At 41.4% G+C, this 18,799-nt stretch overlaps 1 protein-coding gene across 1 annotated transcript in view; it reads right to left on the reverse strand.

Annotated features, from left to right (window-relative positions):
* WBP2NL (WBP2 N-terminal like) overlaps positions 1-17,346 on the reverse strand; it is a 24,315-nt gene extending 6,969 nt beyond the window's left edge. The window contains exons 1-4 of the mRNA XM_021687735.1: positions 17,285-17,346; positions 2,456-2,564; positions 2,054-2,195; positions 1,764-1,856 (exon numbers count right to left, since the gene is read on the reverse strand). Coding sequence (XP_021543410.1) covers positions 1,764-1,856; positions 2,054-2,195; positions 2,456-2,564; positions 17,285-17,346 — 406 coding nt within the window. The remainder of the gene's footprint in view (positions 1-1,763; positions 1,857-2,053; positions 2,196-2,455; positions 2,565-17,284) is intronic.
* Positions 17,347-18,799: the final 1,453 nt, after the last annotated feature.

Genomic DNA, 18,799 nt, shown 5'->3' on the forward strand with positions numbered 1-18,799 from the left:
AAAAAAAAAAAAAAAAAAAAAAAAAAAAAAAGAATAAGATAAAGCAAATGTGGGAAAATGTTAATAATGGGTGAATCTAGACAAATGGTCCATAAGAGTTTGTTGTAATATTCTTGCAACTTTTCCATAGATATGATTATTTTTCAAAATAAAAAGTTCAAAAAAAAGAGCGAGAAGAGGTTTAGGGTTCAGATTCTAGCTCCATCACTGTCTACCTGGACAGCCTTGGGAAACTGTATAACCATCACTGCCTCAGTTTCCCCTGTTATCAACTGGGGATAATGATTGTAGCTACATCATAAGTTTTTGTGAGGGTTACAAATATTGACACATGTAAAGGGCTTGGAACACTGCCCACTATATGGTAAGCATTCATTAAATGTTAGTATTATTATATCTAAAATTGAACTCATTTCTTCTCCAACTCAGACTGTCTCTTGTATTCTTTTTTTTTTTTTTTTAAAGATTTTATTTATTTATTCATGAGAGACAGAGAGAGAGAGAGAGAAGCAGGCTCCCAAGGAGCAGGGAGCCCGATGCGGGACTCGATCCCAGGACCCCAGGATCATGACCTGAGCCGAAGGCAGACGCTTAACCATCTGAGCCACCCAGGCGCCCTGTCTCTTGTATTCTTAACCATGGTTTATAGCATCATGATCTAGTCAGTCTTCTGAGCTAGAAAATTCATTCCATCCTTCTGTGTCCCCAGCACTTTGTCCATGTCTCTATTATGGCATATTTGCCTATGTCCGTCTCAACTAGATTGTGTTCATCTCAATTAGATTGGAGTTGGGGGTGGAGACAAGGGAGAAAGAGAAAGAACATTCCAGATAGAGCAAATTTCAGGGCACCTGGTGGGCTCAGTCAGTAGAGCATGTGACTCTTGATCCTGGGGTCATGAGTTCAAGCCCCATATTGGGTACAGAGTTTACTTTAAAAATATAAATAAATTAATTAATTAGTTAATTAATTTTAAAAATTACCCATAAAGAACAAATAGCATGAAGGCTCAGAGATGAGAGAACAAGGCACAAAGAAGTCTAGTTAGATTGGAGTACAAAAGGTGAGAGAGTAGGGATATGAAATGAGGCTAGATTAAATAAAAATATATCATTAAGGGATTTATTTATTTTTTTAGTAGGCTCTATGCCCAACATGGGACTTGAACTCACAACCCCTAGGTCAAAAGTCACATGCTCTACCGACTGAGCCAGCCAGGTGCCCCATTAAAGGATTACTTGTATTCAAAGTCTGAAAAAGTTATCTGGTATATACGTTAGATCAGTGCTGTAGTGCTTGACAATGCCTCTTCCCTCTTCTCATGGAAGATGGGAACTAAATCTAAGAGAAGCAAAGGAAAAGCCAGAGAGGAGAAAAGACAAAAAGGCATGACAGAGGTAAAAGAGCTCAGGCAACTGGGGCTACCTGACCTGAAAATGAGACTACTCAGTGATATAAGACCAGCATTTAAATGGACAAAAGATTATCAGGTAAAATCAGTCATTCAGGTGTCTGAGTATAAGCTCCTGGTAGATTGCAAACTCCTTTAAGACACGGAGGGACTGAATAATCTTGCTCCCAGCATGTGGTATGGTGCGTGTCCCATAGTAGGGAGGCTCAGGAAATGCCTGCTGAATACATGGGCAGCTACCAACTGCCTGACCACAGAGGCCAAAGTCTTGACCCGGGGGGTGACAGTACTACTTCAATTCCACAGGCCTCAAAACCCCAAGGCATTTAGTATCTTTATTAGCATTGCTCACCAGCAGAGGCAGCTTTCATCATCAACTGGGCAAATTCGATGGCACCTCCTTTTCTGAAGGCTAATTTAAAAGTAGCCTGTCCATCCCAGCCACCTGGGGGAAGAAATGGCACACACTCACTAAGATGCTGGCACCGCTGGCCAGAGAGGACTGCCCCAGACAGAGAGGGAAGCACTACCCAAAGGAGCAGGGCAGCTTTCTTTAAATTCCAGCATGAGCCAAGTCTGAATCTTAAACCTTCTGGAAGCTTTTGAGAAAAAAAAAAAACACTTCTGAAGGGGAACACTTACCATCTGGAGCTGCCTGAATGATTCCTTTAATGAAGTTGGAGGTAAAGACTGGTTGTTCGATGGTGCAGTTACTCATTAGATCAAATGGCATCATAAAAGAAAACATGGAGTCATTGACTGTGTGTGAGGTCACGAAGATCACCTAGGAGAAGGAAAGAAATTTCAGAGAAGGAATGCAGTTTGTCCACAGATTGAGACATAGCAGAGCAATTCTAAGGTCAAGGCTGCTTTGACATCCTGGCCTAATTGAGAAACATCACCCATTTTCTTCCATATTCGTCAACATGGAAAATCATAAAAGTGTGAATGTTTTGAAACACTTTGAAAGTCAATGTCTAACCTCTCTCCATTTTAAGGAAAACAAATGTGCAGTTAATCCGATCAAAGTAGAAGTAGAATTACCCGGTATGAAGTGAGAAACAGTGTTCCCTTCTTTGTACCACTGAAGAGACTGGATCCCTCTGGTTGCTGTAGAAAGGAGAGCTCTACATCCTGACACTGAGCCAAGATACTGCAGAAAAGAAAGGGCAGACACAACACAACTTAGAAGTTATTTAAAATGACACATATAAAGCTTTTAGCACAGTCCTAGTCCAGAGTAAGCACTCAATAAATGTTAGCTGCTGGTGCTACTGCCATTATTTTATTGAAACAGAAAGGAAATTAAATGATCTTATTCTCTGACTGTTCACTTATTCTTCTCCCTTTTATCACTGGGGTTTTTTTTAAAGATTTATTTATTTATTTTAGAGAGAAAAGTGCACAAGCAGGGGGAGGGGCAGAGGGAGAGGGAGAGGGGAAGAGGACTCCCTGCTGAGTGGGGAGCCCTACATGGGGCTTGATCTCAGGACCCTGAAATCATGACCTGAGCTGAAACCAAGAGTCAGAGGCTTACCTGACTGTGCCACCCAGGCGCCCCAGGTTCTTTTTTTTCTTATAAAATTTACCTTCTTCTTTTTTTCTTTTCTTTTCTTTTTTTTTTTAATTTATTTGACAGAGAGAGAGACAACCAGAGAGGGAACACAAGCAGGGGGAGTGGGAAAGGGAGAAGAAGGCTTCCCGCAGAGCAGGGAGCCCGATGTGGGTCTCGATCCCAGGACCCTGGGATCATGACCCAAGCCGAAGGCAGACGCTTAACGACTGAGCCACCCAGGCGCCCCTAAAATTTACCTTCTTCTTAATGTTTACTCATTAATTTCTTTCTTTATGTGCAGGAAGTATTAAGCACTGTGGTAATGGAAATGTTTCCCTAACTCTTATAGAGACGGTAAGGCACACAGAGTGCTCCAGATTCCTCTGGCATGTTGTTCACTCTACCTGTCATGTTCTCCCTCACTATTAACCTGAGAAACTTGGACTCATCCTATTCTCACTCACAGAATCCTATTGGGTTTCTTCTCTTTCTAAGTAATTATTATAATAGATATGTGCTTATTTGTTCAATGTCTTAACTAATGATCATTAAGGACAATGTCTTTCCACTCTAGCCCTAGCAAACAGTGGGTGCTACTAAATATTTATCAAAAGAATGAATGAATGAAAACATGATTATAGATAATAATGCAAGCAGTAATATGACATACATCACATTAATGGCACAAAAATGTCATAGCAATTTAGTGGAAGGAGATTAGCTTTGGTTGAAGTGATTAAAAATGACTTTACAGAAAGGTTGAAGTGTGAGTTGATTCTTAAGATATGAATAGTGTTTCCGTAGGCAGAGGTGAAGGTAGGGGACAATCCAGATGGGGAACAAACAGCATGAATGGAGGTGTGAGAGCAGCATCAATGGAGGTATGCAGTGGAAAGCAAATTGCACACTTGGGAGCAGCCTACCTGTGTGGATTCATCAAAACAGCATGGGAGTGAGGGGGGCGCGGGGAGAGCAGTGAGATAGAGCTGGAAAGCCATGCTGGAACTAGAGATTAGAGACACCATTTAAAAGGCAAGAAGAAACTGTGAGCTGCAGCTCTTGCAGCAGGCTAGTCACATGATCAAGGAGGTGGTGGTATATCAGAGGCACCACTTTAAGAATCCCTAAGGGGTGCTGTGCTGGCTCAGTCAGTAGAGCATGCAGCTCTTGATCTTGGAGTCATGAGTTCAAGTCCCATGTTGGGTGTGGAGATTACTTAAAAAAAAAAAAAAAAAAAGAATCCCTAAAATATTCCTGATGTGCAGTGATAAGAACCAGAACTGGGGTGGTGGTGTGTTGATAAAAAGGGCTTTTTAAGATACAATGAAAATATAGGATGCCAGCAAAAATGTCAGGAAAAATAGGAACTCCAGGAGTGCCTGTCTGGTGCAGTCGGTTGAGTGTCAGACTCTTGGCTTGGGGTCAGGTTGTGGTCTCAGGGTCTGGGATCATGTCCCGAGTCATGGTCCACACTCAGCGAGGAGTCTGCTTGGGACACTCTCTCCCTTTCCCTCTGCGCCTCCTCTCTCTCTTTCTCTCAAGTAAATAAATAAATCTTAAAACAAATAGGGAACTCCAAAACTCAGTTCAGAACTCTGGAATCTAATCAAAACCTTATAGCAACTAAGAGAATGTTTAATCAAGACAAAATAGTTGAGTCTCAATAAGAGAGCTTTGTGACACTTTCACTTATCCTGGTACCATCCCCCAATCCCCAGTTTGGCAACAGCCTTAAAAATAACCCACATTCCTAGTGTGGTGTCAAGTACCAAAGGGAGCAGAACACACCTTATTCTCAAAGAATTGTGGTTGTTTTAACTTGTCTGGTAGCTCCCTGAGGGGCTGGCTCAAAGGGTATGTGCCTAATTCAGGAACTACCCAGGTGACTACCCAGGGTGCATCTGTCAAAAACAGTTCAAGGTAAAGGTATTAGTTGCTGCTATCTGGGGCAAAGGATGACACTTAGTGCAAACAAACAAAACTGAAAAGTTAGGGAGGAAAGGCTGATGAGATGCTTTAGGGAATAAAAGCTTTGAAAAGCTCTGACCATATTCATGGGAATCTAGAAAGCCACGTGCATATCTGCCCAGGGCTGGATTCATGCTCAGAAGAAAACTGGGAAGGCCCAAAACTTTTACCTCTGGTTGACAATGAGGCTCTGCTCAAGCAGGAAGTGAAAGCTAAGACAGAGCTGTAAACTGCCTGGCTGAGTGACAAAAACATGCTCCAAACACATAAGTAGACCCCATCTGCAAAAGCGGGAAGTTTTTGTTTTATTTTTGGGGTTTTTCGTTTTGTTTTGGTTTTGGTTTTGGGTTCAGATATATGAGGAAATAGTCAAATCACTAGTTGGCTACTAAGTTAACAAGAGACTTCAGTGGCCACACATGACAAAGAGTACAAACTTTACAAAATTTATAATTCAGAAAAGCCATTAAACAAACAATAACTACAACAAGCAGCAACAAAGTACCCTGCGGAAGAGAGAAAATCTGATTTTCAGAGTTGCCAAATTATAATATTCAGAATGTCAAGTTTTCAACAACAAAAAATCACGAGACATGCAAAGAAACAAGTAAGTATAGCCCATATGTTCTTCTGTGAACATTAGACAATCAAATTAATAGAAACTGCCCTGAGGAAGCCCACGCATTGGATTAACTAAATAAAGACATTATTTGTTTGTTTGTTTGTTTTTTAGGTGAACTCCACCCACAACGTGGTGCTCAAACTCCCAACTCCAAGATCAAGAGTCACACGCTCTACTGACTGAACCAGCCAGGCACCCCACTAGACCAAGACTTTAAATAAACTATTTTAAGTATGCTTAAAGAGTTAAAGGAAACCATGTCTAAATAACCAAAGGAGATAATGAGAACAATGTCTCAAAAAGAAGAGAATATCAATAAAGAGACAGAAATAGAAAAATGAACCAAATAGAAATTCTGAAGGTGGAGACTACAATAGGTAAAATGAAAAATTCAATAGTGCTGGGATTAATGGCAGATTTCAGCAGGCAGAGGAAAGAATCAGTGAACTTGAAGATAGGTCAATTAAGAATAACAGTTACTGGGGCACCTGGGTGGCTCAGTCGTTAGGCGTCTGCCTTCGGCTCAGGTCATGATCTCAGGGTCCTGGGATCGAGCCCCGCATCGGGCTCCCTGCTCAGCAGGAAGCCTGCTTCTCCCTCTCCCACTCCCCCTGCTTGTGCTCCTTCTCTTGCTTTGTCTCTCTCTGTCAAATAAATAAATAAAATCTTAAAAAAAAAAAAAAAGGAATAACAATTACTACCCAAGTAACAAAGAAAAAAGAATGAAGAAAAATGAACAGAGTCTAACAGACCTGTTGGACAAAATCAAGCTTACAACCAAATGCATAATGAGACTGCCAGAAGGAGAGAGGGAAAAGGGGGGCATAAAGAAAATTTGAAGAAATAATGGCCAAAATTGCCTCCAATTTAATGAAAGACACGAATCTACATATCCAAGCTCAACAAACTCCTACTAGGACAAACTCAAAAAGATCCACACCAAGACACATTATAATCAAACTGCTGAAAGCCAAATACAAAGACTCTTAAAAGCAGCAAGAGAAAAGAATCATCATGTACAAAGAAACCTCAATAAGACAAATAGCTGACTTCTCATAAAAAACTATGGAGGCAGGGGCGCCTGGGTGCCTCAGTCGGTTAAGTGGCTGCCTTTGGCTCAGGTCCTGATCCCAGGGTCTTGGGATCAAGCCCCACGTCGGGTTCCCTGCTCAGCGTGGAGTCTATTTGCCCCTCTACCTCTGCCCCTCCCCCTGCTTGTGCTCTCTCTCACTCTCTCAAATAACTTTTATTATTTAAAAAATTTTTTTTAAAGATTTTTATTTACTTATTTGAGAGAGAGAGCAGGAGAGAGAGAGAGAGAGCACGACTGGGGGGAGGAGTAGAGGGAGAGGAAGAAGCAGACTCCCCGCTGAGCAGGGAGCCTAACACAGGACTCGATCCCAGGACCCTGGGACAATGAGCCAAGCCGAAGGCAGATGCTTAACTGACTGAGCCACCCAGGCACCCCTCAAATAAATAAAATCTTAAAAAAAAAAAAAACATAAAACTATAGAGGCAGGAGGTAGTGGGATGATGTATACAAAGTGCTAAAAAGAAAAAAAAATCTGTCAACCAAAAATTCTGTATCTGGCAAAACCATCCTTCAAAAATTAAGGAGAAATTAAAATATTACCAAGTAAACAAAAACTGAGAGTTCATCACTAATAGGTCTGAACTGTAAGAAATGCCAAAGGAAGTCCTACAGCCTGAAATAAAAAGACACTAAAGGGGCACCTGGGTGGCTCAGTCAGTTAGGAGTCTAACTCTTGATTTCGGCTCAGGTTATGATCTCAGGGCTGTGAAATCGAGCCCCACATTGGGCTCCATGCTGTGTGTGGAGCCTGATTGGGATTCTCTCTTCCCCTCACCCTCTGCCCCTCCCCCACCTCTCTCTAAAAAAATTAAAATAAATAAAAATAAAAAGACACAGACAGTAAATCAAACCCATACAAATAAACAGAGAACACTGGTAAAGCTAAATACATAGGTAAATATAAAAGTCAGTATTAATGTACTTTTGGTTTGGAACTCTTCATTTCTTCCTATATGAATTAAAAGTCAATTGCATAAAACAATAATTGTAGATCTATAGTGATGGGTACACAATGTATAAAGATGTAATTTGGGATAATAACAGTATAAAGGGACAGAGCTATATAGGAACCAATTTTTTGCATACAATTAAAACTAAATTGGTAGTGGGGCACCTGGGTGGCTCAGTCGGTTAAGTGTCTGCCATTGGCTCAGGTCACGATCCCAGGGTCCTGGGGTCAAGCCCTGTGTAGAGCTCCCTGCTCAGTGGGGAATCTGCTTATCCCTTTCCCTCTGCCCACCCCCACCCCCACTCATGCTCTCTCTCTCTCTCACTTGTTCTCTCTCTCTCTCTGAAGTAAATAAATAAGATCTTTAAAAAAACTAAATTAGGGACGCCTGGGTGGCTCAGTTGGTTGAGCGACTGCGTTCGGCTCAGGTCATGATCCTGGAGTTCCGGGATCGAGTCCCGCATCGGGCTCCCTGCTTGGCGGGGAGTCTGCTTCTCCCTCTGACCCTCCCCCCGCTCATGCTCTCTCTCTATCTCATTCTCTCTCAAATAAATAAATAAATAATATCTTTAAAAAAAAAATTAAAAAAACTAAATTGGGTGTCGGGGCGCCTGGGTGGCTCAGTCAGTTAAGCGACTGCCTTTGGCTCAGGTCATGATCCTGGGGTCTTGGGATCGAGCCCCACGTCTGGCTCCCTGCTCAGCAGAGAGCCTGCTTCTCCCTCTCCCTCTGCCTGCCACTTGGCCTACTTGTGCTCTCTCTATATATCTGTCAAATAAATAAATAAAATCTTTAAAAATAAAAAATAATAAAAAAAATTAAAAAACTAAATTGGTATTAATTTGAACTAGATTGTTAATTAAGACATTAAATGTCATCTTCAGGACAACCACAAAGAGAATAACTAAAATATAAACAGTAAAAGAAATGAGGAGGGAATCAAGATAGTATATTAGGAAATGTCTATTAAACACAAAGGAAGGCATTAATGAAGGAATTGAAACATATAGGAAACAAATAGCAAAGGAGCAGAAGTTAAATCCTTCCTTATCAATAATTACATTAAGTGTAAATGAATTAAACTCTCCAATTAAAAGCCAGAGATTAGCAAAATATACATTTTAAAAATATGATTCCCTATATACTGTCTACAAAAGACTTACTTTAGATCCAAAGACACAAATAGGTTTAAAATGAAAGGATGAAAAAAGATATTCCATCAAACAGTAGCCAAAAGAGAGCTGCAGTGGCTATACTAATATCAGAAAAAAGACTTTAAAACAAAAATTATTATGAGGCAATATTATATCATGATAAAAGGGCCATCATCAAAAAGACATTACAAATATAAACATGAATGCATCTAATAAAAGTCAAGGACCTTGACATATAAGGACCTTCACCCACAAAGGTAGACTATACATTCTTCTCAAATACACATGAAACATTCTGTAAGACAGACCATATGTTAGGCAACAAAACAAGTTTCACTAAATTTATGAAGATTGCAGTCATATTGAGTATCTTTTCTGACCACAATGGAATGAAATTATAAATAATAACAGAGGGAATCTGACAAATTAACAAATATGTGAAAATTAAACAAAATGCTCTTAAACAACTAATGGGTCAAAAAAGAAATCACAAGTGAAATTAGAAAATAGAATTGAATCACTAGAAATTAGAAACTTTGAGATGAATAAAAATGAAAACACACATACCAAAACTTTTGAGATGTAGCAAAAGTAGTGCTTAAGAAGGAAATTTATAGGTTTTAATGTTTGCAATTTTTTTTTAAAGATTTTATTTATTTGACAGAGAGAGACAGCCAAAGAGGGAACACAAGCAGGGGGAGTGGGAGAGGGAGAAGCAGACTTCCCGCCAAGCAGGGAGCCTGATGCGGGGCTCGATCCCAGGACCGTGGGACCATGACCCGAGCCAAAGGCAGACACCTAACGACTGAGCCACCCAGGCGCCCCTGTTTGCAATTTTTTTAAGAAGAGCAAATCAATAATCTAATTTTCCACACTAGGAAACTAGAAAAACAAGACCAAACAAAACCCAAAGCTAGCAGAAGGAAGGAAATAATAAAGATTATAGTGGACATAAATAAAGACTAGAAACAAAAGAATCACTAAAACCAAAACTTAATCCCTTAAGATCAGCAAAACTGACCAACTTTTACCTAGACTAAGAAAAAAAGAAAGAAAACCCAAATTACTAAAATTTGAAATAAAAGTGGGTATGTTATCAGAGAATTTATAAGAAAAAAAACGATTATGAGCGAATATATGAACAATTATATGCCAACAAATTAGATAATCTATTTGAAACAGATAAATTCCTAGAGACAAAAACCAAAATGGACTAAAGAAGAAAGAAGGGTGGAGGGTTTTGCACATGTCTGTTAGGGCCAATCGGGTCCAATAGTGTTGTTCAGTTCCTCTATTGCTTTATTATCTTCTGTCTGGTTGTACTTTTGATCAGAGGTTGTTAGGAGCTGGGTTGAATGAGGAATGAGGAGTGACTGCTTAATAGGTACAGTTTCTTTTGGGGTGATGAAAATGTTCTGAAATTAGACAATGGTGGTGATTGCATGATATTGCGAATATACTAAAAGCCTCTGAATTGTACATTTTAAAATGGTTAAAATGGCAAATTTTATGTTATATGAATTTTACCTCAGTAAAAAAGCGGGTTTATAATATTAAGTGTAAAACCTCAATAAATCAATTAATCAAATTTAAAAGACTGTGAAGAAAGAATCCCCTGAGTTTGGTAATTCACTGGATCTGGGAGACAAAAAAGTCATGAGAAATCAAAGGTGATTTTTACCTCTAAAGAAATAGGGAAGTCAGAAAAAGAAGCTTATTGGGAAGTAGGGACATAAATTTGGCTCTAGACATGTTGAAATATTCAGGAGGTAGGAGTACTCTGCAATTTCATTCTGTCATGTCCTTGGGTCAGCATATAATACATGGGGTTTCTCAATCTTGGCACTGGGTGACTGTTTGGGTTGGATAATTATTTGTTGTTGTGGGCTGTGCTTTGTAGATTGTTTGGCAGCATCCCTTGCCTCTCCCCACCAAATATCAGTAGTAGCCCACCCCCACCCCAAATTGTGAAAACCAAAATGTCTCCTGGGGGGCAAAATCACCCCAGACTGAGAACCACTGTCCTACAAGGATGGCATATTGACTGCAAAATTTCAGTGAAAGTATAGTCCAGTGAAACAAAGAATGAATTTTCACCACGTTGGTAAATGTTATAATGTGGAGACAACAAATTTCTAAAAAAAAGGTAAAAACTGCAAATGAAATTTCACAGCACCATTTGGTTAAGGATATCAAATATCCCTATGTCTCCAGCACTAACAAGAACTTCACCAAAAATTCAAGCTCCAATAGTTAATCATCTGAATTTGAGTTAATATCCTTATAATGCATTGAGCTCTAAGTAACTGCTACTAAATATGCAAAGATTTCACATACTTCACATAATTTTTATCTATAATTTGTAAGTAGGTTCCCAGCTAAAGAAATGGTTCTGATATATGAACCTTCCAAAAGATGAACAATTTTAGATCCAACTATATGCTATTTACAAGAGACTAACTTTATTTTTTACTATTTTTTATTGAAGTATAATTAACATGCAGTGTTGTGTTAATTTCAAGTGTACAATATGGTGATTCAACAATGTTCTTAAGTACACATGGAACATTCTCCATGATAGGTTACATGTTAGGCCACAAAACAAGTCAACAAATTCAAGGAAATTAAAATCATCTTAAGTATTTTTTCTGATTACAATGGAATGAAACTAGAAATCAATAGCATGACGAAAACTGGAAAATCCACAAATATGTGGAAATGAAGCAACACATTTTTATATAACCAATAGGTCAAATAAAAAGTCTCAAGGGAAATTGGAAAATACCTTGAAATGAATAAGAATGAAAACACAACATGCCAAAACTATGGGATGCATCAAAGCACTGTTAAGAGGGAAGTTTCTATCTGTATATGCATACATAAAAGAGAATAAAGATCTCAAGTTAAGAACCTAACTTTATACCTCCAGAAACTAAAGAACAAACTAAACCCAAAGCTAGTAGAAGGAAGGAAATAAAGATTAGAGCTGACATAAATAAGAGAGAGAATATAAAAGCAACAGAAAAAAAATCAGTGAAACTAAGTTGTTGTCTTTTTTTAAAGATCTGACAAACCCTTGGCTAGATTAACTAATTAAAAAAAGAGAGATGACTCAAATTACCAAAATCAGAAATGAAAGAAAGGACATTACAACGGATGCTGCAAAAATAAAAAGGATTATAAGAGAATATTATGAAAAATTGTATGCCAACATATTGGATAACCTAGAAGAAATGGATAAATTCCCAGGAGCTAATTCATGAATAATAGAAAGCCTGAACAAACCAATAATAAGTAAAAAGATTAAATCAGTAACCAAGAACTTCCCAGCAAAGAAAAGCCCAGAACCAGAGGGCTACACTGGACAATTCACCAAACATTGAAAGAATACTTAACACTAATCCTCCTGAAAATCTGCCCAAAAACTGAAAAGAAGGGAACACTTCCAAGGTCATTCTCTGAGGCCAGCATTACCCTGATGTCAAAGCTAGAAAAAGATACTACAAGACAAGAAAACTACAGATTAACATCTCTGAAAAACACTGATGCAAAAATCCTCAACAAAATACTAGCAAACTGAATATAACAGTACATTAAGAGGATTATATACATGACCAACTGGGATTTATTCCTGGAACATAGCATGGTTCAACATATGAATATCAATCAATGTAATAAAAATGGAACTACCATATGATCCACCAATCTCACTTCTGGGTGTATATCCAAAGGAAATGAAAATAGGATATCAAAGAGATACCTGCACTCCTACATTCACTGCAGCATTATTCACAATATCCAAGATATAGAAACAACCTACGTGTAAGTCAATGGATGAATGGATAAAGAAGATGTGGTATTTATATATATGTATCATTCAATCATAAGAAGGAAATCCTGTCACATGCTACAACATGAATGAACCTTGAGAACACTGTGCTAACTAAAATAACCCGGAGAAAGATCAATACTGTATGATCTCACTTATATGTAGAATCTTAAGAAAAAAAAAAGTCAAATGCATAGAAGCAAAAAGTAGAATGGTGGTTACCAGGGACTCAGGGAATGGGGGAAATGGGGAGATGGTGGTCAAAGGGTATAAATTTGTAGTTATGTAGGATGAATAAGTTTAGAGATCCAATGTACTGTAGGCATGATGACTACACTTAATGAGTATATTGAAAGGGCGCCTGGATGGCTCAGTCAGTTGGGTTTCCGCCTTCGGCTCAGGTCACGATCCCAGAATGCTGGGATCGAGCCCCACATCGTGCTCCCTGCTCGGCGGGGAGCCTGCTTCTCCCTCTCCCTCTGCTGCTCCCCTGCTTGTGCTCTCTTGCCCTCTGTCAAATAAATAAGTAAAATCTTTTTTTAAAAAAGATATATTGAACACTGGAAATATGCTAAGAGAGTAGATATCAGGCACAGGCATCACGCCAAAAAAATGGTAACTGTGTGAGGAGATGATATGTTAATTAGCCTGACTGTAGAAATCATTTCAGTACATATATGTACATTACATCATCATATTGTACACCTTAAATATATATATATAATTTCTATTTTCTAAAAATAGCTAATATGGTAAATTTCATTTTATGTTTTTTACCACGCACAAACACAAAATCATGAACTTAGTAAAAATTACAAAGAAAATTTATCAAAGACAAATAGCCAACAACCTTAGGAAAAAAATAAATTCACTACCAATAAATTTTTTTCAAGATTCAATTATTCAAACTGGCAGAGATAGCAAAGCTTAACACCAGGTGTTGTCAAGGGTGTGGTAAAATGGGCACTCTGAGTATTGAGAGGAATATAAATTGATATAATTCTATAGGGTGACTTTGCAAAAACATATATTTCTATATACATTTGTATAATTTAAAATATCTTTGAATTTTTATATTTTTTTCAAATACATTTTAATCTTTTTAAAAAAGTCTAGACCCTCTGATTCCACAGTTACACTTTCAGGAACATATCCCCAAGAACCATTTTGACAGGTGGGCAAAGATAAGTTGTCAAAAGTGTTCACTGAAGCAATGACAAATTACACCCTGAACATCCCGGATAGGGGCTTGAACAAAGATTCATGCATACTGGAATACCAGTTATTAAAAATAATGATGTAGATATTGATACTGGAGAGCATTCCCAATACATTGGTAAGTGGGGAAAACAAATTACAAAGCAGCGGCGCCTGGGTGGCTCAGTCGTTAAGCGTCTGCCTTCAGCTCGGGTCGTGATCCCAGCGTTCTGGGATCGAGACCCGCATTGGACTCCCTGAGCCTGCTTCTCCCTCTCCCACTCCCCCTGCTTGTGTTCCCTCTCTCGCTGTGTCTCTCTCTGTCAAATAAATAAATAAAATCTTAAAAAAAAAAAAAAAAACCAAATTACAAAGCAGTCTCGGGTGTGGGGGTGTTGCATATATTTCCATGGAGGGAAGTGCAGAAGGATACATACCAAAATGTAAAAAGCACTGGATGTTGGAATCTGGGGTAATTTAATTTTTTTTCTAATTTTTCTACAATAAACACATATGGTACTATCTGTACAATTTTAGAATATTGGTTGAAAAAAGAAAACTCAGTGTCTTCCCTATTTACCAGTAGAGCCCTATCTGCACAATTATAACTTAGCTGGGAAAAAAAAAAACAACAACCTCCCCAGAACACAGCTACAGTGTGATGAATTTCTCAAATGTGTATTCTGAATAGGCAAAAGAAGTCAAAATACAACCTTCTCCTTCTTCTCCTTCTCAACCTATTTCTTTTTTTTTTTTTAAAGATTTTATTTATTTATTTGACAGAGAGAGAGATAGCGAGAGCAGGAACACAAGCAGGGGGAATGGGAGAGGGAGAAACAGGCTTCCTGCCGAGCAGGGAGCCCGATGTGGGACTCGATCCCAGGACCCTGAGATCATGACCTGAGCCGAAGGCAGACGCTTAACGACTGAGCCACCCAGGCACCCTCAACCTATTTCTTTAAAGTAGTTTCTATCAATACCAAAAGAACCCAAAACGATCCTATTAAAAAATGGGCAGAGGAACTGAATAGACATTTTTTACAAAGAAGACATACAGATGGCCAACAGACACGTGAAAAGATGCTCAGCATCACTCATCTTCAGGGAAATGCAAATCAAAACCACAGTGAAAGATCACTTCACACCTGTCAGAATGGCTAAAATCAAAAAGACAAGAAGTAAGTGTTGGAGAGGATGTGGAGAAACTGTGCACTGTCTGCAGGAATGTAAATTGTTGCAGACACTGTGGAAAACAGTATGGAGTTTTCTCAAAAAATTAAAAATAGAGATACCATATAATCCAGTGATTGCACTACTGGGTATTTACCTAAAGAAAATGAAAACACTGATTTGAAAAGATATATGCACCCCTACGTTTATTGCAGCATTATTTACAGTAGCCAAGATATGGAAGTAACATAAGTGTTCCTTCATAGAAAATTACATATGGAAGATGTGATACACACACACACACACACACAGGAATATTATGCAGCCATAAAAAAGGATGGGATTTGTGCCGTTTGCAACAACATGGATGGACCCAGAAGGTATTACACTAAGTGGAATAAATCAAACTGAGAAAGACGAATACCATATAATTTCACTCATACATGGAATCTAAAAAACAAAACGAATAAACACACAAAAAGCAAAATAAACACAGAGGACAAACTGATGGTTGCCAGAGGGAACGTCTTGGGGGGTTGGGTAAAATGGGTGAGGGTAATGGGAGATACAGGCTTCCAGTTTTGGAATGAATAAGTCACAGGGATAAAAGGTACAGCATAGGGAACACAGTCAATGATACTGTAATAGCATTGTATGGTGACAGATGGTGACTACACTTATGGTGAGCATAGCATAACTTACAGAGCAGTCCAATCACTATGTTGTACACCTGAAACTAACATAACATTGTGAATCAACTATGCTCAAATTAAAAAAATTAATAAAATAAAAATAAAGAATATGGTCGTTTCTACACAAGAAGCCAGAGCACTGACAGGGTGGGTCTTCTCTGAGGAGGAGAAGGCAGAGAAGCAGTCCTTTTCCTTTCTGAGGGACAGCTGGAGTTGAGAAGTTCAAACCCCAATCAAAGCTCTCCCACATGCACTGGCCATATGATTTTAAGCAATTTACTTCTCTTTGTTTCAGTTTGAGAAATTCCCTGAGAAATAAGGGAAATACTACTGATCCTCATTGTAGATAGAGCAGTGATGAGTATAAAGCTCTTACAAGTGTTTGGCGATGATTAAGCATTCATGAGCACAGAATGGACCCCATCAAGATAGCTCAAAGGGCCACAAAATCGGTGCTTCTGCTACAATTTTTAAAAACATGCTTCATGCCCTGCCTCCAACCCACACGCAGAAAAGCAGAGAGACAGACCCGAGGCTGAGCGAGAAGATGCCCAGACACCAGATCAGAAGTGGCTTCAGGGCGCAGAGCCACCTGCACCCAGGTCACAGCACTCTAGGCCGGTGACCAGGGAGACCTCGCGGTCCGAGTGGCGGGCCATCATCTCCTACTACAGGGGAAGACGGACGGCTTCCACCGCCCGTGGGAATCTGTCAAGAACATTTTTGGGGGGAGGAAGCAGAGAAAACAGATCTGGACATCAGCACTCGGTCCTGTCTTAGCGGATCTTTCCGACAAATGCGCAGTCTCCCTGGAACACAGCACGGGGTGTCAATCTCACCGCTACCGGACAGCAAAGGAGCCCGAGGGCCAGTCGGAGCAGAGATGGGAGCCTAAGGAAGAACTGCTGGGGGTACCGCGCAGGAGTCTGGAAAGCTGGGAGGGAGGAACCGAGGAGAGGAGCGGCGTGGAGATGAGGCATGAGGTGGGAAGGGGAGCGAGGGGTGGGCCCCGCCGGCCCCGCGCACAGCCACCGCGCGAACCCCGAAGAGCCGCGCAGCCAACGTCCTCCTCCCTAGGGGTCTGGTCCCCATCTTTACGGTAAAGTAAGGGCAGCCATCCCCCCACCCCGTCGGGGCGAACAGAAAGGGGGCTTCTGGAGGTTCTGAGGGCGAGGCGAGGCCCCGAAAGCGCGGGATCCTCAGAGTGGTCCGCACTCCCGCCTCTTCCGCCTCGGTGTTCCGGGAGCACCGGAGGGGCGCGCCCACGGTTTCCCCCACCCCCACCCCGGCCGCCGTCACCCCGCGGAGGTCTCGCGCTCCCAACGGCAGCTGCACGCGACCCGGAAGGGCGGCGCGACACCCCACTACTGCCTTTCTTCTGAGGCGACGAGCGCCTCGCACCGCGAACCCGCGCATTCACCTGAGCGAGGCCACGCGCTCCAGCCTCTGCCACCTCTGAGCCCTTAAACGCCCGCCGGGGCACGCGCGCTCCAATGGCGGGGACGGGGCTCCGCACTGCGGCCCCCGGAAAAGGCGGGAAAGGCTCCGATTGGCTGAGACTTTGCAAGCCGCCAGCCCCACCCGTCGGTCTCCTCCCGACTCTGACAGCTCCCCCTCCCCGCCCCCCGGCTTCCCTTCAGGCACCTTTCGCCAAAAGGGATGATGGCCCCGCGGCGGTTCTCGGTGTGACTCTGATTCACCGCCATCTTTCTCCAGGCCCCCTCCTGCCGCCCCTCAGATGGGAAGGGGCGGGGCCTGCGCCAAGCCGGGGGGCGGGGCTTTGAAGGGAGGGCGGAGATTATGGCGCAAGGACGAGGGTGGGGGGTGAGTGGGCGAAGGGGCTGGTCACGTGAGGGGCGGTGGTCGGAGAACCAGGCAGTGTCCACGTTGAGATGCCGCTTGAGGGGGAAGGGAGCGGACCCAGGGAACTGACCCTGCCCCTGGACCGCAGAGGTTTGAGTGAGTGGCCTCCTGGATCCGCACCTGTCCTCTTGGCTCCTGCGTGGCAGCCCAGGCATGGTTGCTGGGCTGCCCACGGGAATGGACTTAGAAGCAGGATTTTCCTGCGTCCCCCGTGGCTGGGGCAGGAGGCTAATGCCCTTTGGAGAAAGGGTCCAGAAGGATTTCTCTCTTCTCCTAGGGCGAGCAGAACTTCTCCCCACCAGAAAAAGCCTGGAATCTGAGCCGGTTTCTTGTGAGGCAGCATTCAGGGAAGGGTGCGAGAGCTGTGTCAGGAGGATCTGTGCCCGCTCCAAGATCGAGAGTGTGTCAACCATCATACCTGCCCTGCCTCCTCCAAACGGTGATTGTGAGGAACCGGTGGGATACATTATATTGGAATCGCTTGAAGACTAAAATGTTGTCCATATTCTTATTTCCTTTAGAATTCACAAAACAGCGCCAAAGGGCTTCAAGCAAAGGGATGGTAACAGCTTCTGGATTACCGTATTTCATCAAGTTTAAGATGCATCATTTTTAAATGTACCACTAAGAAAAAAAAAAAAAGGTGCCAAATAAAAATATGTCATCAGTTGTAAGCTGTTTTTTTTGTTTTTGTTTTTAAGTAATCTCTACACCCAACATAGGGCTTGAACTCATGACCTGGGGATCAAGAGTCGCATGCTCTACGGACTCAGTCAGCCTGAAGGTGATTTTTTTTTTTTAAGATTTTATTTATTTATTTGACACAGAGAGACACAGTGAGAGAGGGAACACAAGCAGGGGGAGTGGGAGAGGGAGAAGCAGGCTTCCCGTGGAGCAGGGAGCCCGATGCGGGGCTCGATCCCAGGACCCTGGGATCATGACCCGAGCCAAAGGCAGATGCTTAATGACTGAGCCACCCAGGCGCCCCAGATTTTTTTTTTTTTAACACAAGACCATTGGAACAAATTAAATACAATAGGAATTGTGTGAAACTGTAGAACAAGCATTGAGATAGAGTCCTCCTCTAGCACTGGTAACTAAGTGTGCAACTTTGGGCAAGACAACTATGCTCTCTAGACTTGTTTCCATATCTGTATGAAAGAATTGGACTAAAAGAACTGTTTTCTCTTAGCTGTAATATTTTAAGTTTGCAGAACTACTCTATCACTCAAATCTTCCCATATCTCTCCATCTCGGTGTGGCGTTGCCGCTCTGCTCCTGGTCCGCATCATTTTC

The sequence above is a fragment of the Neomonachus schauinslandi genome, chromosome 5, assembly GCF_002201575.2.
Source record: "Neomonachus schauinslandi chromosome 5, ASM220157v2, whole genome shotgun sequence".
In the NCBI taxonomy this organism is placed as follows: Eukaryota; Metazoa; Chordata; class Mammalia; order Carnivora; family Phocidae; genus Neomonachus; species Neomonachus schauinslandi.